This window comes from Falco naumanni, chromosome 2, assembly GCF_017639655.2.
Source record: "Falco naumanni isolate bFalNau1 chromosome 2, bFalNau1.pat, whole genome shotgun sequence".
In the NCBI taxonomy this organism is placed as follows: Eukaryota; Metazoa; Chordata; class Aves; order Falconiformes; family Falconidae; genus Falco; species Falco naumanni.
The window spans coordinates 57,879,918-57,904,388 of NC_054055.1; the positions used below are offsets into that span (position 1 = coordinate 57,879,918).

Sequence of the window (24,471 nt, forward strand, 5' to 3'; positions counted from 1 at the left end):
CTCCTTCTGGTGCCCGGGAGGAGGAGGAGGAGGGGGCGGGTAGCTGGACCCCCCCCGGCACCGCAGCGGCGCAGGGCGGTGGTCGCTGCTCCTCCCCCCTCCCCGCAGCGGGCTGCCCGGGTACCTGCGGCCGGGCGCCACGGCCGAGGCGGGCACCCCGCTGCTTGCGCCGCCGGCAGAGCCGGGCCGAGCGGCCATGGCGAGCCGCCGCCTGTGAACGCTGGAGGGGGCTCTCGGCCGCCTCCTCCCGCCGGCGGCTCCCCCTCCGGGAGGGGGCAGGGTTAGGGGAGGTGCAGCCGCGGCAGCGCGGCGAGCGGCGTCCAGTTCCCGCTCTCCCGGTCTGCGGGCGGCAGCAGGACCCCCGTCTCCGTCGCCGCCTGCCCCCTTTCTCCTCAGTTCCCGGCCGGGGGGGCTTCCGCGGCTGCAAAGCCGGACATGGCGACCCTGCTCCTGCGAGTCCCCCGCTGTCCTCCTCCCCCCGCCGCCACCACTCCTGCCTCCGCCTTCTCCTTCTCCTCCCCGCGGAGCTTTTAATGGCTCGGACCTCCGGCGGCCAAGCGCGACTGCCCCTGCACCAGCCGCAGCGAGGAGAGCCGGCGGGAGCCCGCGCCGCCCCAGCCCCGCGCACGGTAAGGACGGCACGGCGAACAATGGGGCCGGGCGGGAGCGGCTGCGGGTGGCGCCCGCCCCGCCGGGCACCGCGCTGAGGGCTGCGGGACCCGCCCGCGGGGCGGCGAGGGCGTGAGGGAGCAGGCGGCCGGCAGCGCAGCGACGCGGCCGGCAGCGACACCCCCGGCACCGCCGCCCCCTCCCCGGGCGGTGACAGCCGCGGGGCCGCGCTGCCCGGCGGACACCCCGCGGGCGGCGCGCTGCCCCGCTTAATCCCATTACCGCGGGTAATCCGCGGGGAGGCACCGCGCCGAGCGGCGCCCGGAACGCCGTCCCCCCCCCGCTTCCCCCCGGCCACCGCGGCCGGGCGCAGTCCGGGCGGCGGCCAGGGCGGTCGCTCAACTTGATGCCTTTTGTTTCGCCCCCCCGGGCTGAGACCCGACCCCGGCGGCGGGGCGTCCCCCCGGCGATTACCCGGCGGCGGGTGGGACGTGCCGGGCGTCCCCGCGGCGGGGCGGGAGCCCTGAGGGAACGGTCGGTGACGGGCGGAGTTGGAGGGACGGGCGGCCCCGGTGGCCCGAGGGGAGGTGTGGGTTAGGCCGGCAGCCGGCGGGCAGGCCGCGCTGCGGGGGGCGGCGCGCCTCCCTCCCCACCTCGGCCCCAGGGCGGCTCGGGCGAACGGACGGCCCGGCCCGGGGGCGGTGGGTGTGGGCGCGGGCCTGCCGCCGGTGCCGCCCCCCGGGTTGCGGACCCCCGGGTTCCCTGCGCGGCGGTAGCGGCCGCTGCCCGGTGCTCCTCCACCTTCACACCCGGCCGGGGCACGCCGAGGTGGCTCCCTCGACGCCTCTGCCTTCGCCTCGCCCGTGCCCAAGCTGGGGCTTTGCCGCTTTCAAAACCGAGTGTTTCCCGCTCTGCAGCACGGTCGGCCTCGAACGGGCATGAACTGCTGCGGGAAGTTCTGAGTAAACAGAAGTTTATTTTCAGAGCGGGAGCTTGTGTGTAGTAGGCCTTATCTTCTGCGATTCCGCTGCTTTTCTTTTTTTTTTAATTTTTATTTTCAGCAAACGCAAACTCTGTGGCATTTTTTTTGAAGTTGCTGGATTTACTTGGTTGCTGGCATGAAATAAATGACATGTGGAGCGTATCTTTTTCTGTCACAGCCTTCTTACCAGGGTTTTGTTCAGGGTCCCGGGGGAGGGGGAAGATCATTGCTCTAGAGGAACAGTGTTGCTCTCTGGTTTATTATTCGTATCTCTCAGACGCTTTTACTTTTGCTTCATGTATTGCTCCCAATATGTATTTACAGCAAGCAGCTCATGTTGGAATCAAGCCAACAACAAAAACAAAATAAATTCTGAAGGAATCCAGTTCAGAAAAGCCCCAAACGTTCTCTTGAACTACTGTATCCCCTTCCCCTGCTTGTGGATGTTGACGCAAGAATTGCGGTTATCTAGCTAATTAGCGGGTCTGAGCCTTGTAGAAACGGTCCCGCGTACCAAGAAAGTACAAAATCCTCTTAGTGGCGGTTCACGTGCCCGCGCCGCCGGGGCCCGGGCGGGGTGCGCGGGGTGGCACGGCGGGACGGGACAGACGGGACGGGCGGGAGCGGGGCTGTGCGCGCGCTGCCCGCCGCGCTGCATCCTGGGCCTTGTAGTTACCCCGGCGGCGCGCTGTGCTGTGTGAGGGCAGGGGCGCCGCGGCCGGGTCCGCCTGCCTCCTTTGCCCGGGCCCTCCCTGCCGCCAGGCGTGTGGTGCTGCACACTGTGGCAGCTCTGTGGCTCGGGGATCCCGCCCGATGCGTTTGCGGTTTAGTTCAGAGCTTCATTCTCTGAGGTACGGCTTTGTTCTAGGATTGGTAGAGTCTTTCCTTTGCGGACAGCAAAAGTGAGGGGTAATGCTTAATACGCTGAATTATGATGGCTATTTGAGAGCTTGGACATCACTATATCAGCCCAAACGTGCTGTAAATTCTTTTATACCTGCAGTCTGAAGTTCAGGTGTAGCCATGGAGGGGATCGTTGGCAGTAGGGCCAGCTGGCGTTGTCACAGGAAGGGGTTAGAAAACGTATTTCTCTGCTCGTTCTTTTGCAGTATCTTGTGTATAGCCAATTAAATTGTGGTTTTTTTTTTCTTCTGCGCTCCATTTTCTTGAACAAATCAAATCAACTAGGAAAGTGGGCAGACTGTTTAACACACTAACATGGGACTTCAAAATGTCAAAAGTTGGTAAGTGATTGAACGTGTAATACCAAAGCCTGACTAATGGCTAGACTTCAGATCTTCAAACTGGAAATCCTTTTTTTTTTTTTTTTTACCCCTCCCAAGGTTGATACAGTTTGTTAGTAATTTTGTAATCAATATCTTAAAACCTGCTACTTGTAACCAAACTTCTTGAAAGAAAATTGCAGATGATAAATGACCAAAGGGGAAACACAACTTAAATGTGATGGTTTGAAAAATAAAAGACTTGCTTGAGGAGATGTATTTCTGCATTAAAATTCAGATGGAGAAATCTGAATTTATAGAGCTATTCAGTGAATTTTCCCTGCTGATTTTAGATTAAATTGAGTTAGGAAAAAAATCCATACTTCCACTTAAGAAATTCATATATGATGAAAATTAGCAGCTCTTTTTAAAAAAATATAAAATTCTTGACACTGACAAATATGAGGCTGCCAGTGCTGCCAGCCTTTTAGATTATGTATGCTTTGTCATGGAGCTATGGAAAAGAACTGCTTCTCTGGTTTGAAGTATCTTTGCATTAAGTCTTTGCCTTGCCTCTTGGGCATGGATTTCTAAAAGGGACTGACTGGTGCAGTAATTCCCAAAGTGGGACCTGTTAGGGCACAAAGCTGGGGAAGATGGTCCATGGGACCATATTGTTTTCACATAGTTTGCAGTGACAAGTTGGCTGCAGGGCAGAGAAATTTCAGGGCTGCCAGTGGGCTAAGGAATCACGTGCACACCACTGGCTGAGTGTGTCCCCTCTGGTTTTGTAAGGAAAACTGCAGAGAATGACATTGTGTCTTCTCTGGCTGTTAATGGTTGTCCATCCCTCTTTCTTGAGACTGGAATTTGAAGTGCAGGTCAGTGCTCTGACCTTGTCCTCCCCTCTGCTTGGGGAAATGCAGATCTGCATCTTGCTGACTGCAGGGGAGATCCAGATCCAGAACTTCGCATCAGTAGAATTGACTTAACTCACCTTTTTAAACTTACATTCGTAATTAGGAAGTATTTTTTTGCAACTGTAGGATTAGGTTTCAAAACCTGATTATATACATAAATGAAGTTCTGGTGATGTCTTCTGCAGTTAAACTTCTGTATTTATAATCTTGGTTACATTCTAGGACAGAATCAATGTATTTGCATTATACTTCTCGTACTGTGTTGTGATTGATTTTAGTGACAGTGACTAAACTTGCTGGTTTTTGGTTTCTGATTTGTTTTTTTCCCCACTGATTTTTCGTGGTGCTTGTCTGTGCCAGTGTCCTTATTTTATATTGTCTTTTTTAGAAAAGCATGATAAAAATGCTGTTTATTGAATTAGGTCCACCAACTTGTCCTGCTTTTTCTGTTTCTTCTTTTAGCAGTTGGCATGTTTATCTTAAAAGGGCCTTTCCAGACTTAGTTTCGTGACTTTGAAAGGTTGCAGTTTGTGTATTTTCTTTTTTTTAATGCACTTTTCTGACTGGTAGGTGCTGAGTAGGTGGTGAAGTTTATAGTTTACAGATAGACTGCTGAATTAGGGACAGTAAAGGGGCAACTTGCTTTTCTGGTTGTAAAGGCACATAAGACTGATTACAGAGGTACAAAACGTCATCAGGCTTTCAATTTGTGCAAAATGTCAGTATGTTTGGCCTGCAGAAATGTAGGCAAATCAGACAGGTCATTCTTTATGAGATGTGGGCACTATCTTGTTTGTAAGCAGTTGCAGGATGATGAGCTTTTTAGCCTTGTCTGTAATGAAGTAGACTTGATTAAATATTATGAGAAACGAAAATACGATATGCCTTTTGGGGGATTTGAGAAACGGAGTAAGCAACTACTTTTTTTTTTTTTAATTATTTTTTTTCCAACAACTACTTTTTTTTTTTAAGTCTGGAGACACAAATTGGGGAAATTATTTTTAATGTTTGGTGGTCAAAAAGGATTTAGAAAAAGATTGGTGGCTCTGTACTCGGACTGAAATTTTGTTGGTGAAGTTCACAGAGGTGCTGAAGTTCTGTTTTCTGTTGATCTCGGAGAGGACTGTGATTTGTTTGTAATGTGCCCTTGAATGTTATGCAGTGAAGTCTGTACCATAAAATCTGTGTTTGTGTTGCTGTACAAAATGGAGGAAAGAACTTCCTCAAGCTATGAAATCTGGATACTGAGGTTTACAGTAGAAGATTCCTGCACAATACACACTTGTTACTAGGCATGAAGAATACTTGAGCGGCTGGGGTGGTATTTTATAGTATAAGTCAGGGATGGTGTTTCCAGACGCTGTTTTCTTTCCCAGGTTATAAATAAGAGTATAGCGGTAAAGCCCACTGAAAGGTGGGAGACTGTGTCTCTGAAGTGGTGTTGCTGGTTCCCTTGCTGGTGATGCCTTGCCTATGCAGCACTCTGCTGCTTGCCATTAAAATTAGGTTTTTGGCTACATTGGGATCAGTGCTGGAGGTTCCTGTTCCATGGTGCAAGACTTCTCAAATGAGTAGTAAAGTTAACGGTGATTTCAGTCCCAGCGTCCTTCCAAATATGCTGCCTTGGAGGGCCAAGGTGGTGGTTTGGACCTTGCAAGGTGACTGAATTTGCCAATTTGCCATAATGAATGTACATTAAGAGACTATTAGACTCCAATTTGACAAGTGATTCTGCTGCCTGGTAAGGCTCTTTAAATTGCTGTTTCAAGCTCTCTCCTTCATTGGGTATGTTAACACAGTAGTGGAAAGGGTAAGTCGTGCAACCAAAGGGACCTTCCCATCCTCCCCCAAGCTACAGGTCTCCCCAAAGCATCTATTTCTGTAATACAGGAGGTACTTAGGTGTATAATATCCAAAGTATTATAGAAATTTTGCAGTTGGAGATGTGTCACACAGATCGTTGTGTCTGAGGAAAAGCTGTGACTTTCTGAACAGAGATACTAGTAGCAAGCCAGCCCTGTGTTTGGGTGCAGATAGTATCCTCTGGATACATAGAGAAAATGGAATTGTTGCCTCTGAGACAAGCTGCTCAGGTACCTGGATTGTCTTGTGCAAAACGTTGCTAGGGAAGAGCACACGTTTTTGTAGGTCAAAATGTGACTTACTGGTAAACTTGAAAATGTATCAGTAATAGGAAAGGGTTAGTATTGCTGGGTGTTTTCCTTCTCTGGTCCAGGGCTTCTGCTGGCTGCTGTCGGCCTCTCTGCATCTTTCACTCCTAATTATTGCAGGACCAGTTGTTTGATCGTTGGTCACTAATAATAGTGATGACTGCATCTCCTTAATCAAGGACCCTTATTTTCAGTCACCTGCACCACAGGCACAGGTCAGGAAGATATTTGTCAATTTATTCAAATAGCAAATGTGGTACAAAGGATCTAGAAGGATCTAACTGCTCAGTAACCTCTGTACATTTGATGGGCTCTTTCTGCTCCTCATTGTGCATTTTTCTGTTGGTTATGCTCTTTCAAATGATTGTGTGTTGTGTTTTTTTTTTTTCCTGTGGATTAAGCACTTGAGTTGCAGACATTGTGTGTTCATTTCTTACATCTCTGAGTGTTATTTTTGGACGTGTCCCAGCCTCTGTCTCCCCACTGAACAATGCCAAAGGTGGTCCGCAGGGACCTTTGCTAGCCCAGCAATGGAGCACCGGCAGGCTGCTCATTAGTCTTTTATGTCTCTCCTTGTCAGTTTTACTGTGAAATTCCCTATCGCTTCGATTGCATATGTTAGAATAATTAGGCTTCCTGTTCAGCAGGTTTGTATGGCATTGGTTTTGGCCTGAAAGTTCAGGGGAGGGGAAGATTACTATTAAATTATATGAAATGGCTAGTATGTCTTTGGTAGTTGCCTTTTCCCATTGCGATGTGGGTTAAAAACATAGTCTTGGACAAAGAGAGGCAGGAATGTTGAGCAGACTTTCATGCTATTTATATAGGAGGTGTTTACCCTTGATTAGTAAATAAGTGAAAATAAATTTAAAAAATAAACCTCTTTTAAGGGGGAAGGAGTATGTGGTGATACCACTATTTGGTTGGAACAGGGCCTCATATTATGTAGAGGGTCTGGGAACACAGCAGATACCAGACGGACTTTGGCATTTCCCTGGCCACCCTGGTCTTCCTATGATTATGGTAAGGGAGGATGGGGTGTCTTTCAGAGGTTGAGGATTTTTTTTCTGCTTGTCTCTCTCAGTTCTCCAATTGTACTGGAGTTTGCTGCTGTTTATGGCTTACCATAAAAGTTAAATGAATTTGTTTTATTTTGTTAATTCTCTGCAGTCTTAGGCTTGCAGTAACAGTGATTACAACTGAGAAGTCTCTGGCCAGCTCTTGTTGAGGTGTATAACAGTAGTGTCTTTTTCAGATTAAAGAAGAGTATGATTTGTTTAGTTTGTCCTGACAGTGGTTATTTTATCAAACACCAAGGCTAAAAAAGAAGGTAAAGTTCATGTAAAAGTAAGAATCTGCAGGAACTGTTGTGTTCTTTCTGAAGAGTTTCTTGTTTTCCAGGGAGTGGTTAGTTTTCAGGCCCTTAATATGAAAAATATTAAAGGGAAAATGGGGAGGGGGGATTCTATTTCTGTACCTTTTAAAGAATTATGAGTGTGTATAACTTTTTGTACCAGGTAGTCTCAGTGCATTATAGAAATTAGACTAGTTTTGTGTGAATCTGTAAGATTAGCTTCCTTGGAGGAAGTTTTCAGTCTTTTTATTTGAAGATCTTGGCTTCTATCTTTGTGGAAATTCCTCCTGAAAATATCTGTTTTGCATTGCTTTTGTAAGACCTGAAACCATTAATGTTTACCTTTAACATACTAAATGGTCAATAGTGCTTTTTAAACAAGGGCATCAGTATGTGTATGTAAGAAGATCAACTGTATGGTTGTGCTGTTGTAACCTGTGTTGTTCATTAGCCATCTTTTTACAGCTTAGCTGAATTAACTGGTGTAATGTGGAAAATAAAATTGTTTAATGTTTTGGTGCAGAGTGCCATTTTTTCTTCCTGTATCCTTTGAAATGTTGAGCATAATTTTCAGTACTATGAAAAATAAAATGCTAGAAACCACAAAAAGGAATATAAAACAAGCAAAAAGGAAAAGATACCTAGAATGTACAGTAATAAATATTGAAACAGAAGCTAGCAGAAAATATCCTCAGTGTGCCTCAATTGCAAATAAATACATAAAACAAAGCAGATGGCATGACAGTATTGCAGTGGAGAGAAGGGCAAGTGACTCTGCCATTTGAATATAAAAAAGGTTTTAAAAGGCATTCTAATTAAGTGCTGCTCAAGGTCTGCATTTACTAATAATATTTGAATTTTGAGATGAGTCACAAACAGCACAATTCTAAGGATATAGGATCAGTTTGCCTAAAACGTGAGTTGGGAGCGAACCTCTTGAGAGAAGAATTTCTAAATAGACCTCTTAGAGAGAAGTTGCTGCTGGTAACTTTTTGGGGCAGGTTTTTCAATATCAATGTTTTTCTCCTATTATTTACAATTATGGCTTGAATGGTAATGCTGCCTCTTCATTTCTGACTGTTCTCTGTGTATACCTGTGTAAACTGTTGGGCAACTTCAACCATGTTAGACAATGACTAATTAATAAGTGCCATTTTTTAGTTATGTATATTTAGATATATAGCTATATAATTATAACTATTTTAATTATAATTAAAAAATAAGTGCTAGATAGAGGAGAGAGTGAAATCACTGCAGCTGTTGCTGGAGGCCATCTGCATTGCCTGTCAGCTGCCCAATCGGCACGTGTTGGCTGGGCAGTCGCATAGGTACTGCTCAAAGTAAATGCAGCCTCATGCCATCTCATTAGCAGTGAATTAATAGGACAGTGTCAAGAGAGGGGTTGGGAAGGCTGGCAGGACAGGAGGTGTGTAGTGGAGTGAGTCATGCAGCAGCTGCCTTTTCGTCGTGCAGGGGCTGAAGGAAGAGTATCAGTTGGTTGGAAACCAATTTTTGTTAGCTCTGTTGATCACCAGACGTGAGCATGTTTACAATAGTGGTTCTTAGTGGGGAGGAAACAAACCTAGCACTAATGAAGCCTGTCCAGAAAGCAAAATCTTTAATAAAAACCTTGGCCACATTGACACCTAGCACAATTTCCTACCGTCATCTGGAAATGCTGTAGCCATGAAGTAGTATGCCTGTATCCGATGGAGTACCAAAGCCATGAAGTAGTGTGCCAGTATCCAATGGAGTACCAAAGCGATGGTGTGAGAGCAGGGTATCTGCATGAAGTTTACTTCCAGTTGTCCAGCTTTTAGAGTGCAAATCAAGGGCTATTTCAGATTCTGAACCAATAAACGGCCACTCAGGTAATACCTTCAATGTGAGCATTTCTCCCTTAATTTTGTGCGCAGTGACTGCATGTTAAGGCACCAGAAAAATCATTGGAGCGCTTTCTACTTATGATAACGCTTCAAGGATCATTTGAAGCAATGGATGAGCAAATGACGCTTGATGGTGACTCTCTGCTTGAGAAAACCCAACACAGGGACGACATTCCTGTCCTCCTGAATGAAGAGAAACTCCATGATGAAGGAGAGCTAGGGCGTGCTGCAAGTGGATGACTGAAAAAATAGATCACCATTGTGATGGAGTAGTGTGTATGCGTGTATTTGTACATATGATGAGAAGATGGAGTTCAGAAGCATTTTCTTTTTCTGCAACTAAGTTTTAGACTTTCAATTTTCCTCTGATACAAAAAAAAACCCAAGCAAACTCAACAGTCTATATATTCAAGAAAATTCCAACATGTATGTGAAAGCATTACAAGTGAATGCAGTTTTGTTCTTAATCAAGTGTTTGCTGGGGTTGTTTTGACTCCCTTAAATCTGTTGGTAAAATTTCTTTGGGCAGTAGATAAAACTACCGAGTTTTCCTTCAAAGTTCCTTTCCTTAAAAGTGAGAGTAATGTTTGAAATATGTTATTTAAAATATTTAAAATTAAAAATAGGTGATGTGGTGAGAACAGCTAATGCACAAAGAATGACCTAATTAAAGCTGAAGTAGTTAGCTGTAGAGATGGTGAGCTCTTCACGCGTGTATCACAATAGATGGATGCAAGTAACAGAACTACATTTTCTCTCCTGGTGTCACGTAAAGAAATTAACAGGGACAGCTAGGTATGCCCCTTCATCTTTGGATTCAGATTCTCAGCAAAATCAGTGTGGTATTGAGGATATTCATGGCTGCAGGATTAGATGATGTCTGTCCTTCATGAAGGCTCAAAGAATTTTCATTTTAGCATAAACGTAATTCAGTAGAAAAAATCCCAAAGAAGACTCTATATTCTACTTTTCTGTCTGCTTTTGTCAAAACAAAATGCCCCTTCCAAGATGAAGAAAGTTCCTTCCACTTAAAAGCACCCCAGGATTGGAGCTGAAGTTTGGATGTGTGCTGTGACTGGAAAATGGTAGCTATAAATCTAAAAAATGTCTACAGAAAAATGTAAGTGCTTCTAGAAGTTTTAAAGCCTTGTATCTGCAGCAGTTCTGGGCTAACATCGGAGCAGAATGAATCTCAGAGAATGGTGTTCTGAGAACAGTTCCAGCTTGGCAAGGAAAATGTGATTTGGAGATGTGGAAGAGCAAATTAATCAGAATAATAGGTCTGGCCCTTGCAGGTAGATTGAGCCTAATGAAATTAATATCTGAAAATTAATTATAAAACCAACCTGATAATATGTAACAGGACTTAAGAGGATGTTTTAAAACCTACAAGTAACTCCACGATTTTTATGCAGGGGAGTTCCCAGGAGTGGAATAAAAATACTGGCTTTTGTTTTCCCATAGAATATTTGGATTGCAGTAACCAGTCCCACTTCACTCACGTGCGTATGTGTCCTGTTGCAATCAAGTGACAGTTTGCCTCAACTTGGAAAAGGCTGAAATGCCTGAGAGCTGGATTGTACAGTGTCAGCTGGATAAAAGTTTCCTGAAGTCTTTTGGCAGTGTCCAACTTCTGTGAAATAAAATATGCTGCAGCAATTTATGATTTGTGTGTGTGTATATTAATCAATGAGTGGATTTATTCTAAGCATTAACTTGCTTGTTTATGGCAAATCCTGGAATAGCCTATTTTTTTCATTAGGCTTCCAGGCTAAATTTAATTGAAATTTTGTCAGGAGGACAAGCTAGTCCAGTTACTTTTGAATGTGTATAAGGAAAGTTCTGTAACTCCTTTGGTATTCCTCCAGTAAGGCCTGATCCTTTTTTATCTATGAAGTTTAAAGCTTGAGGGGACAACAAGGACTCAAATCAATTGGAAGTAATTGCAACTAGATCATCAGCACAGTTTTGTTTAATTTACAATGTTTATTTAGTGCTCTCCTGTTGAGGAAGTTTAATCAAATTCCTGGTGCTGTGGGGGACCGCAGGGAGGAATAGCAATGATTTGGGTGCTTGTTTCGAGGACTCTACCTTATGTATGTGTAATTATGTATTTGGGAAAGAAAGATATTTATTTTTCCTTTTTTTAAATACCTGGTGCAGCAGCTGAAGTGGTTCCTCTGTAACTGGGCATGGGGACACAGGGACTCCCTCTTGGCTGAGTGCTTTTGGTGGGGCCAGTCTTGTCTCCCATTGATGCTCTTAAAGCATCCAAAGAGAGGAGCTCTGCTTTTAAAGTCACACAGCAACACAAATCCTTTGAATGTTAATACAGTGAATACAGTTGTGTTAATACCATGTCCCTGCTATTTTGGAATAGACAGAACAGCCTTTAGAAGCTCTTGGCTCACTGCTTGTTGTTCATACGTCTTGTTTAAATATGCTGTGTTACAGTGCTCATCTGTGAGGGCTGTGTTGGTAGTGCCTGATGCAGTATTTCACTGTGCAGAGCTAGCATCTTTAAGCCCCAAGTTTGAGAGTGTGTATGTTATGGGACAACTTCAGGTTCTTTTCTTCAGGGAATAAGAATTGATGGGGAGAGCTGACAATCAAAAGTCTTGACCTTTGAATGCATGGAATGTAGGGGATTATCCTTACCCTATATGCAATTAGTTCATGTTAGAGGGAATTATAGTAGCCCCTTTCTTTGTGCCTGTTTCTTCTGTCTACGCTTCTTTCCCCTTCGCATACACTCTCAGTGTTTAGCAGTATGTGTGTTTGTTTTTCTGATTCACTAATAAGGCTGAATTTCTTTCAGGGTAAAAGAAAAAACATGATGTAAATCAAGGTTCTGCATTTCTATTTCTGCACGTCATGTGTGCTGCTGTTGGTAGTCCTGGGAAGAGCCATTCTTCTTGCCTTCGTTTTAATGACACAAAATTTAATGAATTTTGTGAGGAAAAAAATAAACACAAACAATACTGCCACTGTTGCAAGGCTGAGATTAAGGAAATTTATTTAATCACTATGAATTAATGAATATGTGGCTTTTCTTTTTGAAATAAAGGGTGAAGAGTCTGCAATTTGAATAATTCCTATACTGAAGGCAGGATCTTACTGGTACTACTTTTATCAGGTTTTCAGGTAGTAATAATTATCTGGTGTTCTCCAAACCTGGCTATATTGATTATATATACAATATTTACATTTTTTTCCTTCTTGAATTCTGTGCATGTTCTTATTTCCCAACCCTTTTTTTTTAAGGCAGTAACTATCTGGGACAGCATTCTATAGTATTTATCCATAATATTTGTATTTATCTTCTCTATCAATAAGGTAAATGTGATAGAAGGACACGCTGTTTATGTTTTGTAAAGTTTCAGTAAGCTTATAGCCCACACTGTTGCTGGTGTAGAGTCCTGGAACTTGTTAGCCATACATTTACATCTTCAACAAAAGTGCAAGTATGTAAGTTTTGAGTAATATTATTTTTCCATTAGTCCTACAGCTTTCTTAACAGTAAGGAAGGAATGCAAATCTTTGGAGGCTCATCTGGGGTTTTGATGACCCAATAAAATTAATTTTTTGGGGGCATGAAGCCTTTAAATGCTGCAACAGATTTTGTGTATGATTGGTATGATTTAGAAAGACTGCAAATGGCAAGCCCGGTATTGGACAGTTATCTTGATGGATTTGTAGAGGCTTTTTTTCCCTTCTTCCTTGTGCCAGAATGCAGTCATCTAAAGATTTTCTTCATGATCATCACGAGACTCAAATTTAAAATGGTTTTTAAATTCTGTGTCATGTAAGTTCTACATACACTTTGTTCTGTACCATATGATTAAGAAAGGAGACTTTCGGAAACATGCAGTGATTGTGAGAAAGTTATCAACTGTTAAGAGAATCTGACTGTTAACATCCTTGCTTTATTTATTTATCTATTCTGTCATTTTTCCACTAAGAGAAATCCATCTTTTTTTTTCGGCATGGATTTACAAGTCAATATCTTTTTCTGTCACTGAACATATTGGGCACCTTGAACAGTAAACATGAATGTTTTACTCTAATAGACAGGACTTTATATTCTGACTAATAGCTACCCTTGATCTTACCTGCTTCAGTTTTTGTTCAGTAATTTGTAGGATGAGATTCTGTTGTTTCCACTGCCTGGTGAGCTGTATTTTCAGTGATTGACTGAAGGACAAGTTTTAGGTAACTACAGGCCTAAGCCAGTGTTTGTAGGCATCTTGGCAATGGTCATAAATTCTTTTCTGTGTCCATAATCTGATTCAAGGGTGCTCCCTATAAGGACTGATGTTTTTGTTCAAGCCTCTTTCATGTCTTAAATACCAGTGCTTCCATTAAAAGAAAAAAAACCCTTCAACTAATAAAAATACTGCACAGTTTACAATCTTACTGTTGGGTTTTTTTCCTGCTGGTAAACTGGCCCGTGTAAAATGGCTCTAATTCTTCCTAAGTCTTTAAACTTCCCACTGAACTTGCAGACCACAACCCTGACATGCTCCTACACTTCATTATCCTGCAAATGTTTTGTTCTCTTGCTGCTTTGCTGTGGCAGTCTCCTTGGTTCCCTGGGAAGCTTTTGTTTTGCTCTGGGTTGTCCAGTTCTAGTACAGAGAGTTACTTGCAGGATGGAGCCCTTCAGGAGGACTTGCTGTGCAGGGGTTTGTCTTCACAGCAGGTGGCTTTCCAGAAAGATCATTTGTAACCTAGTTAATGGACCAGTAGATCTGTTGGTCTCTGCTTCTGAATTTTAATAATTCTTCTATGTTATATAAAACATTCTATACATTTGTTTTCTTGAAATGCAATTACTCATTATTTTTATGCTGAGCTGAAGCAGTTCGTGATTAATAACCTCAAGGTTCTCTTTTGTTACCATATGCTTAGTCATTTTATCTGTGTGAGTAAGTCATGATGACCTATTTTGGTTAGTATGTCTGGGTTTTGAGCTGAAGGATGATAGCAGAAGTGTATCTTGGAATTTCTTGGGTATGCTAGAGGCAAAAAAGGGGAGTAACCAAAAATGTTATTGGAGCGTGGTTTCTGTTCCATAAGATGTTAGAAGCATGTTAGACTATTAAAGCTTTAAAGTGTCACCTATGTTTTTAAAAAACATCTTTAATAAGGAGTTCATTTATATACTTCTGATCATTCTAAGACCCTCCAAGCAAGCCTGACATTGCTACAGGAATTCAGTAAGGTACCACTATGCCTTACATCGATGAACAGAGATTCTCTGCTGTCTGGCAATACATATTCCTTACCCACTGAGACAGCCACTAATTTTTTTTTAATTAGATGAATGCAACTTTGAAGGCTCCTCACTGAATGAATACATTAAGAGAGCTGCCTAAAGGATATCTTATTTCTGCAGAACATGCAAAAAGTCCGAGTCACTTTGCAAGCTGAGGGCTGTGGTAACAATTTATTTCACTTAAAGCAATAGTGCATTTGGCTGTTCTGCTGGTTCTTCATGCTTAGAATTTACTAGAGGGGAAAAGACTTTAAAAGGATTGAAAATCATACCTATACTTTTAAAAATTATTATTACGTTGTCTTTCATGAAAAAACCTCTTTTTTTCCTTAACTTACAAGATCTAACAACTTCATAGGTAGCTGTTGTTTATCCGTTCCCCCATCTTGAGTACTTCAGACAGATGAGAACCAAGCCATAAGCCTCCCAAATTGTACACATAGTATTCCCTAACTGACTACTAACTAGTCCTAGTAGTTGCAAGAAGTGTGAAAATGTCAGGTTCATGACTGTGTGTCTGCTTTGTTTGGTAACAACGTCAGTGTTTTTTCTGGCAGTTTTATTTAAACTTGACCCGGTGAATGAAGAAGTGCAGTTTACTTACAGACTGGAGGTAACGATATATGAAAAGCGGCATAGGCTTGGAAAATGGGGATGCAACCCAGGATCCATCTGAGCAAACCCAGGAGCTGATGTGAATGGTGAAGCAGCAGGGTATGGCCTTGAACACAACTGATAACTGAAGCACAGGAACATCTTATCTTCTCTCCATGGGATGTTCCAGCTGACCTTGCTGCATTGCGTGGGCTGAGGATAGTATGGTTTTCCCAAGCGTGCCAGAGAAAGGGAGAAAGGGACAATTAGGGCTTGCTATACACTAGCATATAGTGTTGCATGTGGCCTTTTTCTTTACTTTTTTTATTTGATCCCCCTGTAGTCCCTTACTGCAAAGATCAACTGTGTTGGTAGGTTTTCAGTATTGTGATACAGTTACTGAGCAAAATTAAGTTCTATTTCTGTAATCTCTAACAGCAAGTAGGGCTTATCAAAATTATTGCAAGGCCATTAAATAGACTGGTTTGTATTTAGGATTTATTTTAATATAGTCAGGACTTCAGGTCATTTCTGGTGTGAACCTTTACATATGAGTTGCTGTGTGCATCTGGGCTACTTGCACATCTTCCAAGGACTGTTCATACCTTCCCTGAAGTGTTACTGTAGCTGGTCAATTAAAACTTGCAGTTGGTATACCACAGTCATTATCTCCTCTTGGGTACCATTCTATAAGTACTTGAAAAGTTGACGTAAGTTGCCTCTGAATAGCCTTCTCTTGATTTCTGCAGAAGCACGGCGTTTTTCAGGCAGAAATGTTCCAGGTGGCATTTCTTGGAGGGGCAGGAAGGAGGAAGGGCTTCCATGCCTCTCATTGGGTAAATGGGCTCTCTTCCAACACTAACTTCTGTGCTTGATTCCTGGATAATCATCTTGCTGAGAGCATCCACTCTGCACAGTGAGGCAGAAAGTTTGGTGTTCTTTAGTTGCACGCAGCTTGAAATTCACCCTCTACTTGTAAGAAAAGAGAAATTGAGCCATATTTTCACTTTTGTAACTTACAAAACAACTCTATGTAGGAACATGTAAACCATTAAGATTTCTTTCTAAAGCAGAGGGGAAACATCCCTCTCTTCGAAGCATTCCAGCATTCTTATGGGCTATTTTTGCATAGATGGGTTGGGAACCTCCTGTAACACAAAACATTCTTTTACGGTCTTATTCTGCAGCCTGATTGAGGCAGATCACTGGTTTGATGACTGCTGCACACCATGTCTCTGCGTTCACTGCCCTGGAGCCCTATGAAAGTCCAGGAGCTCTGCTGGGGTGCTCTGGAGGCTTCTGTGCCATCCCTGCTGTGGCAGCAGGAGTTTGGAGAAAGCTGAAATGTAGAGCTGTGACAGCACTGAGAAATAGGCAAAAATTTTTTTTAATTTCTTGGATGTGTTTTCTTTAGACAGTAATTAAGAGGTCAGATCCCAAATGCTGGCAGCAGTGCATTAGTATTTCACTAGGATTCAGAGTAAAATTATTTCAGTGTGGAAGCAACACCTTGGGAAGATTAACATAAAATCTGTAATGTGAGATGGCTGTGGTGTTTAATGCAGACCTTGTGAAGTAGCAAAGCTGTGGATGATAAGCAGCTAGATACTAGGATGGATAAAAAGTAATGTAGATGTTTTTTTGTAAAAAATCATCCTGTTCAGAATAAAACTGACAAATTAAATTTGAACCTTCTGGGAAGTCCTTACCCGCACCTCCTAGTTTCACTTAAATGAAACACTTGGTATCAGTGACTTCTCAAATTAAGTAGGTCAAACAAGATGCACCTTCTGTATTGTCATTTATTGTATACATTGTACACAGTCATTTAAAATATATAAGGTAATTGAAGGGGAGCTACTCTTTAAGTTTTTTTAGTTCTCTATTTTAGTTTCTTTACACTGGATAAAGTTCTGCTTTTTACATTTTTCCAAGTGTTAAGTACTTTCCATTTTTTGAGAAGCCGAAAAGCTTTTGTGTTATGTATTTGCTTTCAATTTAGCTACCAGATGCAGCGAGAATATTTTCTTTTTGAGTAAACTCAGGACTGAGAACTCATCTGGGAGCTCAGAAAGTAGGAAAGCTTTTTCTTCTTCCTTTGTCTTGTTTAATCTATGAACAAAATAATCAGATGGGAGAAAATTAGGATTTTGTGCATTAAAGCTTGAAGCACACAAGGAACTCCAGCTATCTAACTGAAGACATCATGCAAATTAAGTGTCTCACAGGCTTAGTGTTTTTTTAGATTTCTAACAGAATCTCATGGCATTTCAATAAATTTGAATATTGGTGTATTGAAAAATTAATTATGGTCACCAAATTTTAATCTCTCTGTTGTATAATAAATCATTCTGTTGTAAGTAAGTCTTGTTTGTGGCACAGTGGTTTGTTTTTCACTTTCTGATGCCTTTTTAGGGTGACTTTCAAGACTTTTTAGTGGTTTAAGTTTAGTTCCTTCCAAATGTAGTGTGTTGAAAGCCACAGTAAAATTGAACTTCTAGAGGAAAATGACAAAAGCAATTTTAAGGTAAGGTTTAGTTCTTACTAGTGTGTTTACTTTCCAGTAATGACTTAAGCCATCTGTTTTACCTTTCTTTCATTTGTACCATAAAATTTATCTACAAATGCTTTAAAAATATCCTGCCTTCCCCCCTACTCCTCCCTTCCCCAAGTTTCAGATACTAGTAGAGCATGTTAGGCCATGGAAGCAAGTCAAAAGGTTCACTGCCAAGGTGCAGACTATAACATAACTTTTCTCGTTCTTAAATTATGCAGGACAGATGCATGGAAAGTTTGGTTTTGTTTGTTTTTTTCTGTTACTACTTGTGCTTTGCTGCAGAAAAATAACTGATTCTGTCCAAGCAAGGCTTGTGATACTACTGCTACGAGTCCTGTCTTGGAAGTTCAGCATCTTATCAGATTACTTTGTGCATGAGTGGTTGTGTATTCTGATGAGATCTCTGTCCCCTGCACATGTAAACTTGAATTTCCTGCCATTTCACACATTGGGGAGAGAATGAAATAACCTACAAGCAGGTCCTCCAAAGCACAGTTCCTGGAAACTGTATGCTGTTGTGGACATGTTTATTTTCTGCTTCTCTCCTTGCTGTGATAATCTCAGCTTTTTGAGGAAGAGAGCAGACAGTTTATTTAAAAACCTGTTATAGCAAAATGTCATTTACATAAGCAACAGTAGAAGCCTTCATGCTTCTGAACTCTATTTTCCTTTGCAGACATGAGGAAGACTCTTTCTGTGAGTCTGATCAAAGGATGTGTGGAGTCTAAAGCTACATTACCCTGTAACGTTAGAGAGGCTTCTTCAGCAAGGCAAGACTGGAAAGAAAACTCAATCTTATATATGCTTAAAGAAATTGAAAGGCGTTATACTTGAACTTTCATTTTCAGAGTGATCAGGATATCTGTCCAGTGCTCCAGCTCTATTTTTGCTTGTAGTCCAAGGCTGTTTTGCCTTCAGGTCCTCATGAAGTTGGAGGATAAAGAAGCTTGGTTCTTGGTGTTGTGATGGGGTTTGAAGTGTTTTTTCATGCTCTTCTCCTTTTGTCTAGCTGCTTCCCTTGTGGTTACATCCAAGCCTTAACTGTACATTATTGAGACTTTTAAAGTTTTTGCTTGGATGCTACCTGAGTGCTACTTGGTAACAGAAATTGAATGCTTTGTATAGGTATGCTCCCTGTCCTCTTTTAACAACATGAAAACTTAATTGCTTCCTCTTTCTGCAGCTGGATCTAGAAGGGATAGTCATATGGTGGCAGTGGTTCCCAGAATATTCATCTTTGATTTGTGGGTAGTCACAGACCCTCTGAAAGACACCTGGAATGACAGCAGCTTTCCATTTGCGGAAGCAGTTATATACCCTTTTGTTTAGGTGAGACAGTGGTCTTGGAAAGATTTTTTTTTTTTTTTTCCCCTGTCTTAGCAGTCATCTTGTGAGACTGAACATAGAGGTTTGTGCTGAGCAGTTAGAGCACTGCTGGTGGTTGGCTTCATTGTTTGACTCCTTGACTGTGAATGATTCCTGAATAATACAAAGAAGCATATTAAAAATGTCTTTTTATGAGAGTGAATGTTATTTTACTATTACCAAAGTTTTTAGCAAATTTCCCTGGAAAATGTTTTTTGCTGCAGCAGTTTGACTTGTAAATTGAACCTCAATACAGAAAATACTGGGTGATTACAGAAACACCTTGTAGATAACCTGTCTTACAACAGCTTAGAGAAGCAAAGTTTAGAGGCTGTATATAGAAACAGATGGGGGCAGGGGATGCAGTACCCCCAAAATACACCTTCCAGGCAGAGGTACCTTAAAACAAACATGTCAACAATGTCTGATGTTGGGCAAAGTGGGAACTATTGTGGCAAAGTTGCCTGCTGGTGAGGAGGTCTTACAGAAAGCTGTGAAGCTTGGTGCAGCATTGTTTCCATTGCTTCAGAGAGTTTGTTTGAAAAATACCAGGATCATAAGCTGCTGAAATTGGAAACCTGAAAGGAATTTCAGGGGCTGAAAAAAAAACAGGACAGACAAATATATCTTCACGTTAACTTCAAAGGATCTGTAATACAGAGGAAGTTGTTAAGGCTGATTTCTGACTATATGTTTAGTACAAAAGGGGAAGAGTTAGTGCTGAAAGCATGAGAGCATGGAGCAAGGTAATACTGACCTCTGGCTTGACAGGGAAAAACTGGCCTCTTCCTTTTGTAAGATGGTTTTCAAATATCTTCTGTTCGGACTTAACAGTTGGCCATACTAATGAGGTCTGGTTTTCCTGTATCTATTATACTTGCCATGAAAGTGCCCAGTGGTAGATCCCATGACTGAATCAGTGTGATTCTGGGTGTTTATAGGAAAGTACACGTCAGGACTTCTACTGGCCAGTCTCTGTCCAGTTGGAATGTTGAGGTAAAAGTCCCCCCAGAATAATAAATTACCTGCTATTAAATGATCTGGAGTCATATATATCTGTATCCAGCACTGGTAAGTTATAGACCAGTGTCAGTGAAAGAGTCATGGAGATATGCCTTGTTTTGTCTATTTGAAAAGAGAGCAGTGGTGCTTTTATTTAAGAAACAGTCTCACAATTAGTGGGAGCTCAGAGGCATGCAAAGAGAAACGAGGTACCAAGAACTAGACTAGAGCTGTAGACCAAATGCTTCTATGGTTTTGTAGAAATTGTAGATAAGGCAGGGTGTTGTGGGAACACAGCATTATCAGAAGAGGCAGGGCAGCAGTTATGTGATGTTGGTGCTCTGGATGGAGTTGCGCTCTGGCGAGGTAAGTGGCACTGTTTTGAAATCACAGTGGAGGAGTAGGTGTGAGTTACCAAATCAGTCATCTTAGTGCCAGTATTGAAATTTGTGGGATAATCACTGAGCTGAGACAAGTAAGCCCAAGAACTTGATAAAATAAGCACTAACAGACTTACTGCCATGTGACAAGTGGTGCTAATACCTCAAGGAAGAGTTGACCTCTTCAAACAACAGCATAAGGCATGTCAGTGACTGAGCTTTGTTGTTTAACAAGCTGCTCCGATGTATTTCGTGTCTTGCTGAGAGTTATTGTTAGTGTTATCTTTGGCGCAGGAAGGAAAATGTGGGCTAGTGTTCCAATGCAAGTCTATCAGAGGAGCCAGAAGGAACCAATTGTGGTTTTATGTGGACGTTCATCTGGTAAGTACTGTAGAGTCTGGGCAGTGGATGAAGGTGATCTCCTCCTGCAGCCTCTGTGGCTTTGAGTGATCTGTGCAGACCAGAAAAGCCACTGCCCACTGCAGAAGTTACAGGGCAGCTGAAATGGCAGCTGAGCCCAGTATGATGTTAGAACAGATTGGTTTGTTATTGTTGTTTGGTTTGGGTTTTTTTGTAAAACTGTGTGCAGAACGTAACAGAAAAGTCTAAGAGGTGGTGTGTGGAATCAGAGAGAGAGCGCATGAGGCAAGAGAGATCTTGTTGAGCAGGCTGCTATCTGCAAAGAGATTTAAAGTTTGAAGTTTCCCCGTGACTGATTCCTGCTTCCCAGGGGAGGGAGTTTCTCAGGGTTTCAGCTCTATCAGTTTCTCCGAAAAGAAATAACATACCTAGGCTCTAATTCTAGGTACTTGAGCTAAAAATGGGTGATACAGAGAAATGCAAATTCACTTCTCACTGGAAACTCACTTAGTATTTCTGAAAGGGAACCAAAGTTTATATACTTTCTTTAAGGCACTTTAAGCATGTTTGTAAGAACAGGTGAGAAATGCAACAGGTTAGCTGCTAGGCACAAAATAGAATTGTATTTATAATGTGGTGGTAAGGCTGTGCAAGTGGGCATGTATCTCACCTTGTGAATGGCTGCATAAATCTAATACTGCCTCGTAAATCTCATCGAGGCCATTTTCTTGCCATCTCCCAGATTCACAGTTTGTCTGCCAGCCATTTTAGGGAGGAGATGTGCATGAGTGGCAGGGGACATGAAGGCAGGACAAGTTTTAGTGCTGTCTGTTGTGCCTTCCCTTGCTAGTCAGCTTCTGAATCCCTGCAGAAGTAGAGTGGCCTCTTTCTTCTTCCTCCTTCATCTTCCTCATCCCCTTCTGCTACTGCCTTGCAGAAACTGTGCAACTTCTCAAATGACTTTCAAATTCACTAGCACAGCACCATAATTGAGCTCAGCCATCTAAAGTGGAGGACAGGAGCTCCTCTCTTATAACTCTGCTCTAATGAGGTTTTTAGTACCCGACCATGAAACGGAAGTAGGTAAATCCAGCCCTTTAATGTAGGCAAAATTACAGGTTGGCCACACCTAACTCAGTCTAGAAACATGTAGCACAGCTGTGTTCATGTAACAGGAACATGTTTAATCAAGTGCAGCTCTCCAATAGGAAGCAGATCTTTGTCTGTCTTGTGGCTTCAGCAGGTGCCGCTTATGGATGTTCCCTCACAGCCTGGGGGCAACTCTCAAGAAGAGCGTGGAGGAGTAATGCTTTAGGAGATGGATGTCAGAAGATGGGTCTTCTCAGCACTGCACATCTTGCTGAAGATTGCTGGGCCTGTAACACGGGATTTAGCCCTGATACTTCCAGAGGTCTGGTTTAGCCCAGCATCCTACCTCTAATAACGGCCAGTAGTAGTCCTAAGGCGGAAAAACTGTTAGTAAAGACAGTGATCCCTCCCACCTTTTGGCAAGCTGCAGTTCAAAGACTGAGCAAGAAAGTAATGTCTGCACCTTTGTTTAACGGTCGTTGACAGACTTTCTTTTATGAATACGTCTAATCATGTGTTAATCTGTTTTAAATTTTTTGCCTTCACAACATCCTGTGACAGTGGGTTCTACAATGAATTGTAGTATGGAAAAAGTACCTCCTTTTACTCTTGCTGCCTGATACAAATAATTTTATACCGCCTAATTCTTTTATTGAGACATGGTTCTTATTTGATTTCTTTATATTGCTAGTCATGTGTTTATGTCCATCATCTTATCCATCTCCCCTTCTAATCTAAAAGCACTTATTTGTTTAGCTCTCCTTAGGTTAAAGCTGCTCCAGACTTCCCATTGTTGTCACCCTTCTTTGAACCTTTTCTTGTTCAGCTATATCCTTCTCTGATAATTGCTCAGAGCACCAGCCCTAGGCTGCACCAAGGATTTGCAGTGGTACAGTGGTGTTCGCTGTTGTGTTGAATATCCCCAACTTGCTCACTCCCAACATTCCCTTTGCTCTCCCAACCAGCACTGCGCTTTGCCATCTGTGAGTGGCTCCTCACTTTAGTTAAACTGTGGTGGCTCCAGGGTTTACATTCACTATTTTGGCTACTCATGTATGTATAAATACCCAACAAATCTTATCTGCAGCTCTTCACAGTTAGTTCTTCTGATTCTGTAATCATCAACAAACTTTATCATCTTGCTGCTTGCTCCTTTTTCCACATAAATAACAAATACATTGAGTAGCACAAATGCAAAACCAGAGCTATTACGAAAACTGGCTATTTATTCCTGTGCTCTTTGTTCTCACCTAAGCAGTTGTTAATTCACAGAAGTACTTTCCATCTTATCCCATGACAGTTCAATTTCTTTAAAAGCCTGTGGTGAGAGACATTGTCAAAGGTTTGTTAGAGATCCAAGCACACTATATATATCATACATACCACACTTAACTGTATGTCATGGGAAGTTTGTTGTAAAAGAAGCCATGTTATGATGGCACTCCTGTATTATGTTTATTTGCATACCTGCTAATCTGTTCTTGTGATTTCTATCAATTTTCTCACTGTAGGGGTGAGCCTATAGCTACCAGCCTGTAGTTCCCTGGAGCCCTTTTATTGAAATTGGCAGCACATTCTCAGCTTTTTATATCTTGTTTGTTAAGTTTGTCTTAGAGGGAAGGTAGGCATCATGGTTAATAGTTCTGTGGTTGTAGGTTGGAGTGCCTTTAAAATTCCTGGGTGAATAGCATCTAATTCTAGTAGCCTGCTGTTGGTCCTAAAGTCTGATCTAATGATGCTGTGTTTTTGCAGCCATCCTGCACCTGTACCATCTTCTTGCTCCCATACACACCTTACATCTTCCTGACTTTCAGGAGAGTGGTGGCCAGTTTGTCTCCACTGTCCCTTGGCCCTGCTGAGTAGGTGAGCAGACCTTCCTCCTCCCATGTTACTGCCCTGAGTGCTTCCTACATGTGAAACAAGAGCTGGAAAGGAGGCAGCTACTGGAAGGCAGGAATATGCAGCCATTTGGGAGTACTTAGTTTATTTGGCTTAAGTGGGTCCAGAAGCTCATTGGGTTTGTGTGGCATGGTGTTGGTAGCAGGGGGGCTATGAGAGTGGCTTCTGTGAGGAGCTGCTAGAAGCTTCCCCCATGTCCAATGGAGCCAATGCCAGCCGGCTCCAAGATGGACCCGCCACTGGCCAAGGCTGAGCCCATCAGTGATGGTGGTAGTGCCTCTGGGGTAACATACTTAAGAAGGGGAAAAAAAAATCTTTGCAACAAGTTGCAGCAGAAGAGAGGAGTGCAAATATGTGAGAGCAACAACTCTGCAGACACCCAGGTCAGTGAAGAAGGAGGAGGGGGAAGATGTGCTTCAGGTGCTGGAGCAGAGATTCCCCTGCAGCATATAGTGAAGACCATGGTGAGACAAGTCCCCCTGCAGCCCATGGAAGTTAATGGTGGAGCAGATATTCACCTGCAGCCCATGGAGGACCCCACACCAAAGCGGGTGGATGCCTGAAGGAGGCTGTGACCCCACTGGGGACCTGTGATGAAGAGGGCTCCTGGCAGGACCTGCCTGTGGACCCATGGAGAGAGGACCCCACACTGCAGCAAGTTTGCTGGCAGGACTTGTGACCCCACAGGGGACCCATGCTGGAGCAGTGTGTGAAGAACTACAGCTCGTGGGAAGGACTCATGTTGGAGACGTTTGTGGAGAACTGGTCTTTTGTGGGAGGGACTCCACGCTGGAGCAGGGGA

At 42.9% G+C, this 24,471-nt stretch overlaps 1 protein-coding gene across 6 annotated transcripts in view; it reads left to right on the forward strand.

Moving 5' to 3' along the window:
* Window positions 1-307: 307 nt before the first annotated feature.
* FARP1 (FERM, ARH/RhoGEF and pleckstrin domain protein 1) overlaps window positions 308-24,471 on the forward strand; it is a 213,970-nt gene continuing 189,806 nt past the window's right edge. For 3 of the 6 annotated variants that reach the window (XM_040584417.1, XM_040584418.1, XM_040584419.1), the window contains exon 1: window positions 2,423-2,442. Coding sequence is in view for 2 of the 6 variants with exons in the window: in XM_040584424.1 (XP_040440358.1) it covers window positions 2,405-2,442 (38 nt within the window). In the remaining 4 variants the exon portion in view is untranslated. Of the gene's footprint in view, window positions 630-2,378; window positions 2,443-24,471 lie in introns of those variants that run through there. The other 3 variants (XM_040584421.1, XM_040584424.1, XM_040584420.1) reach the window with 3 other exon arrangements.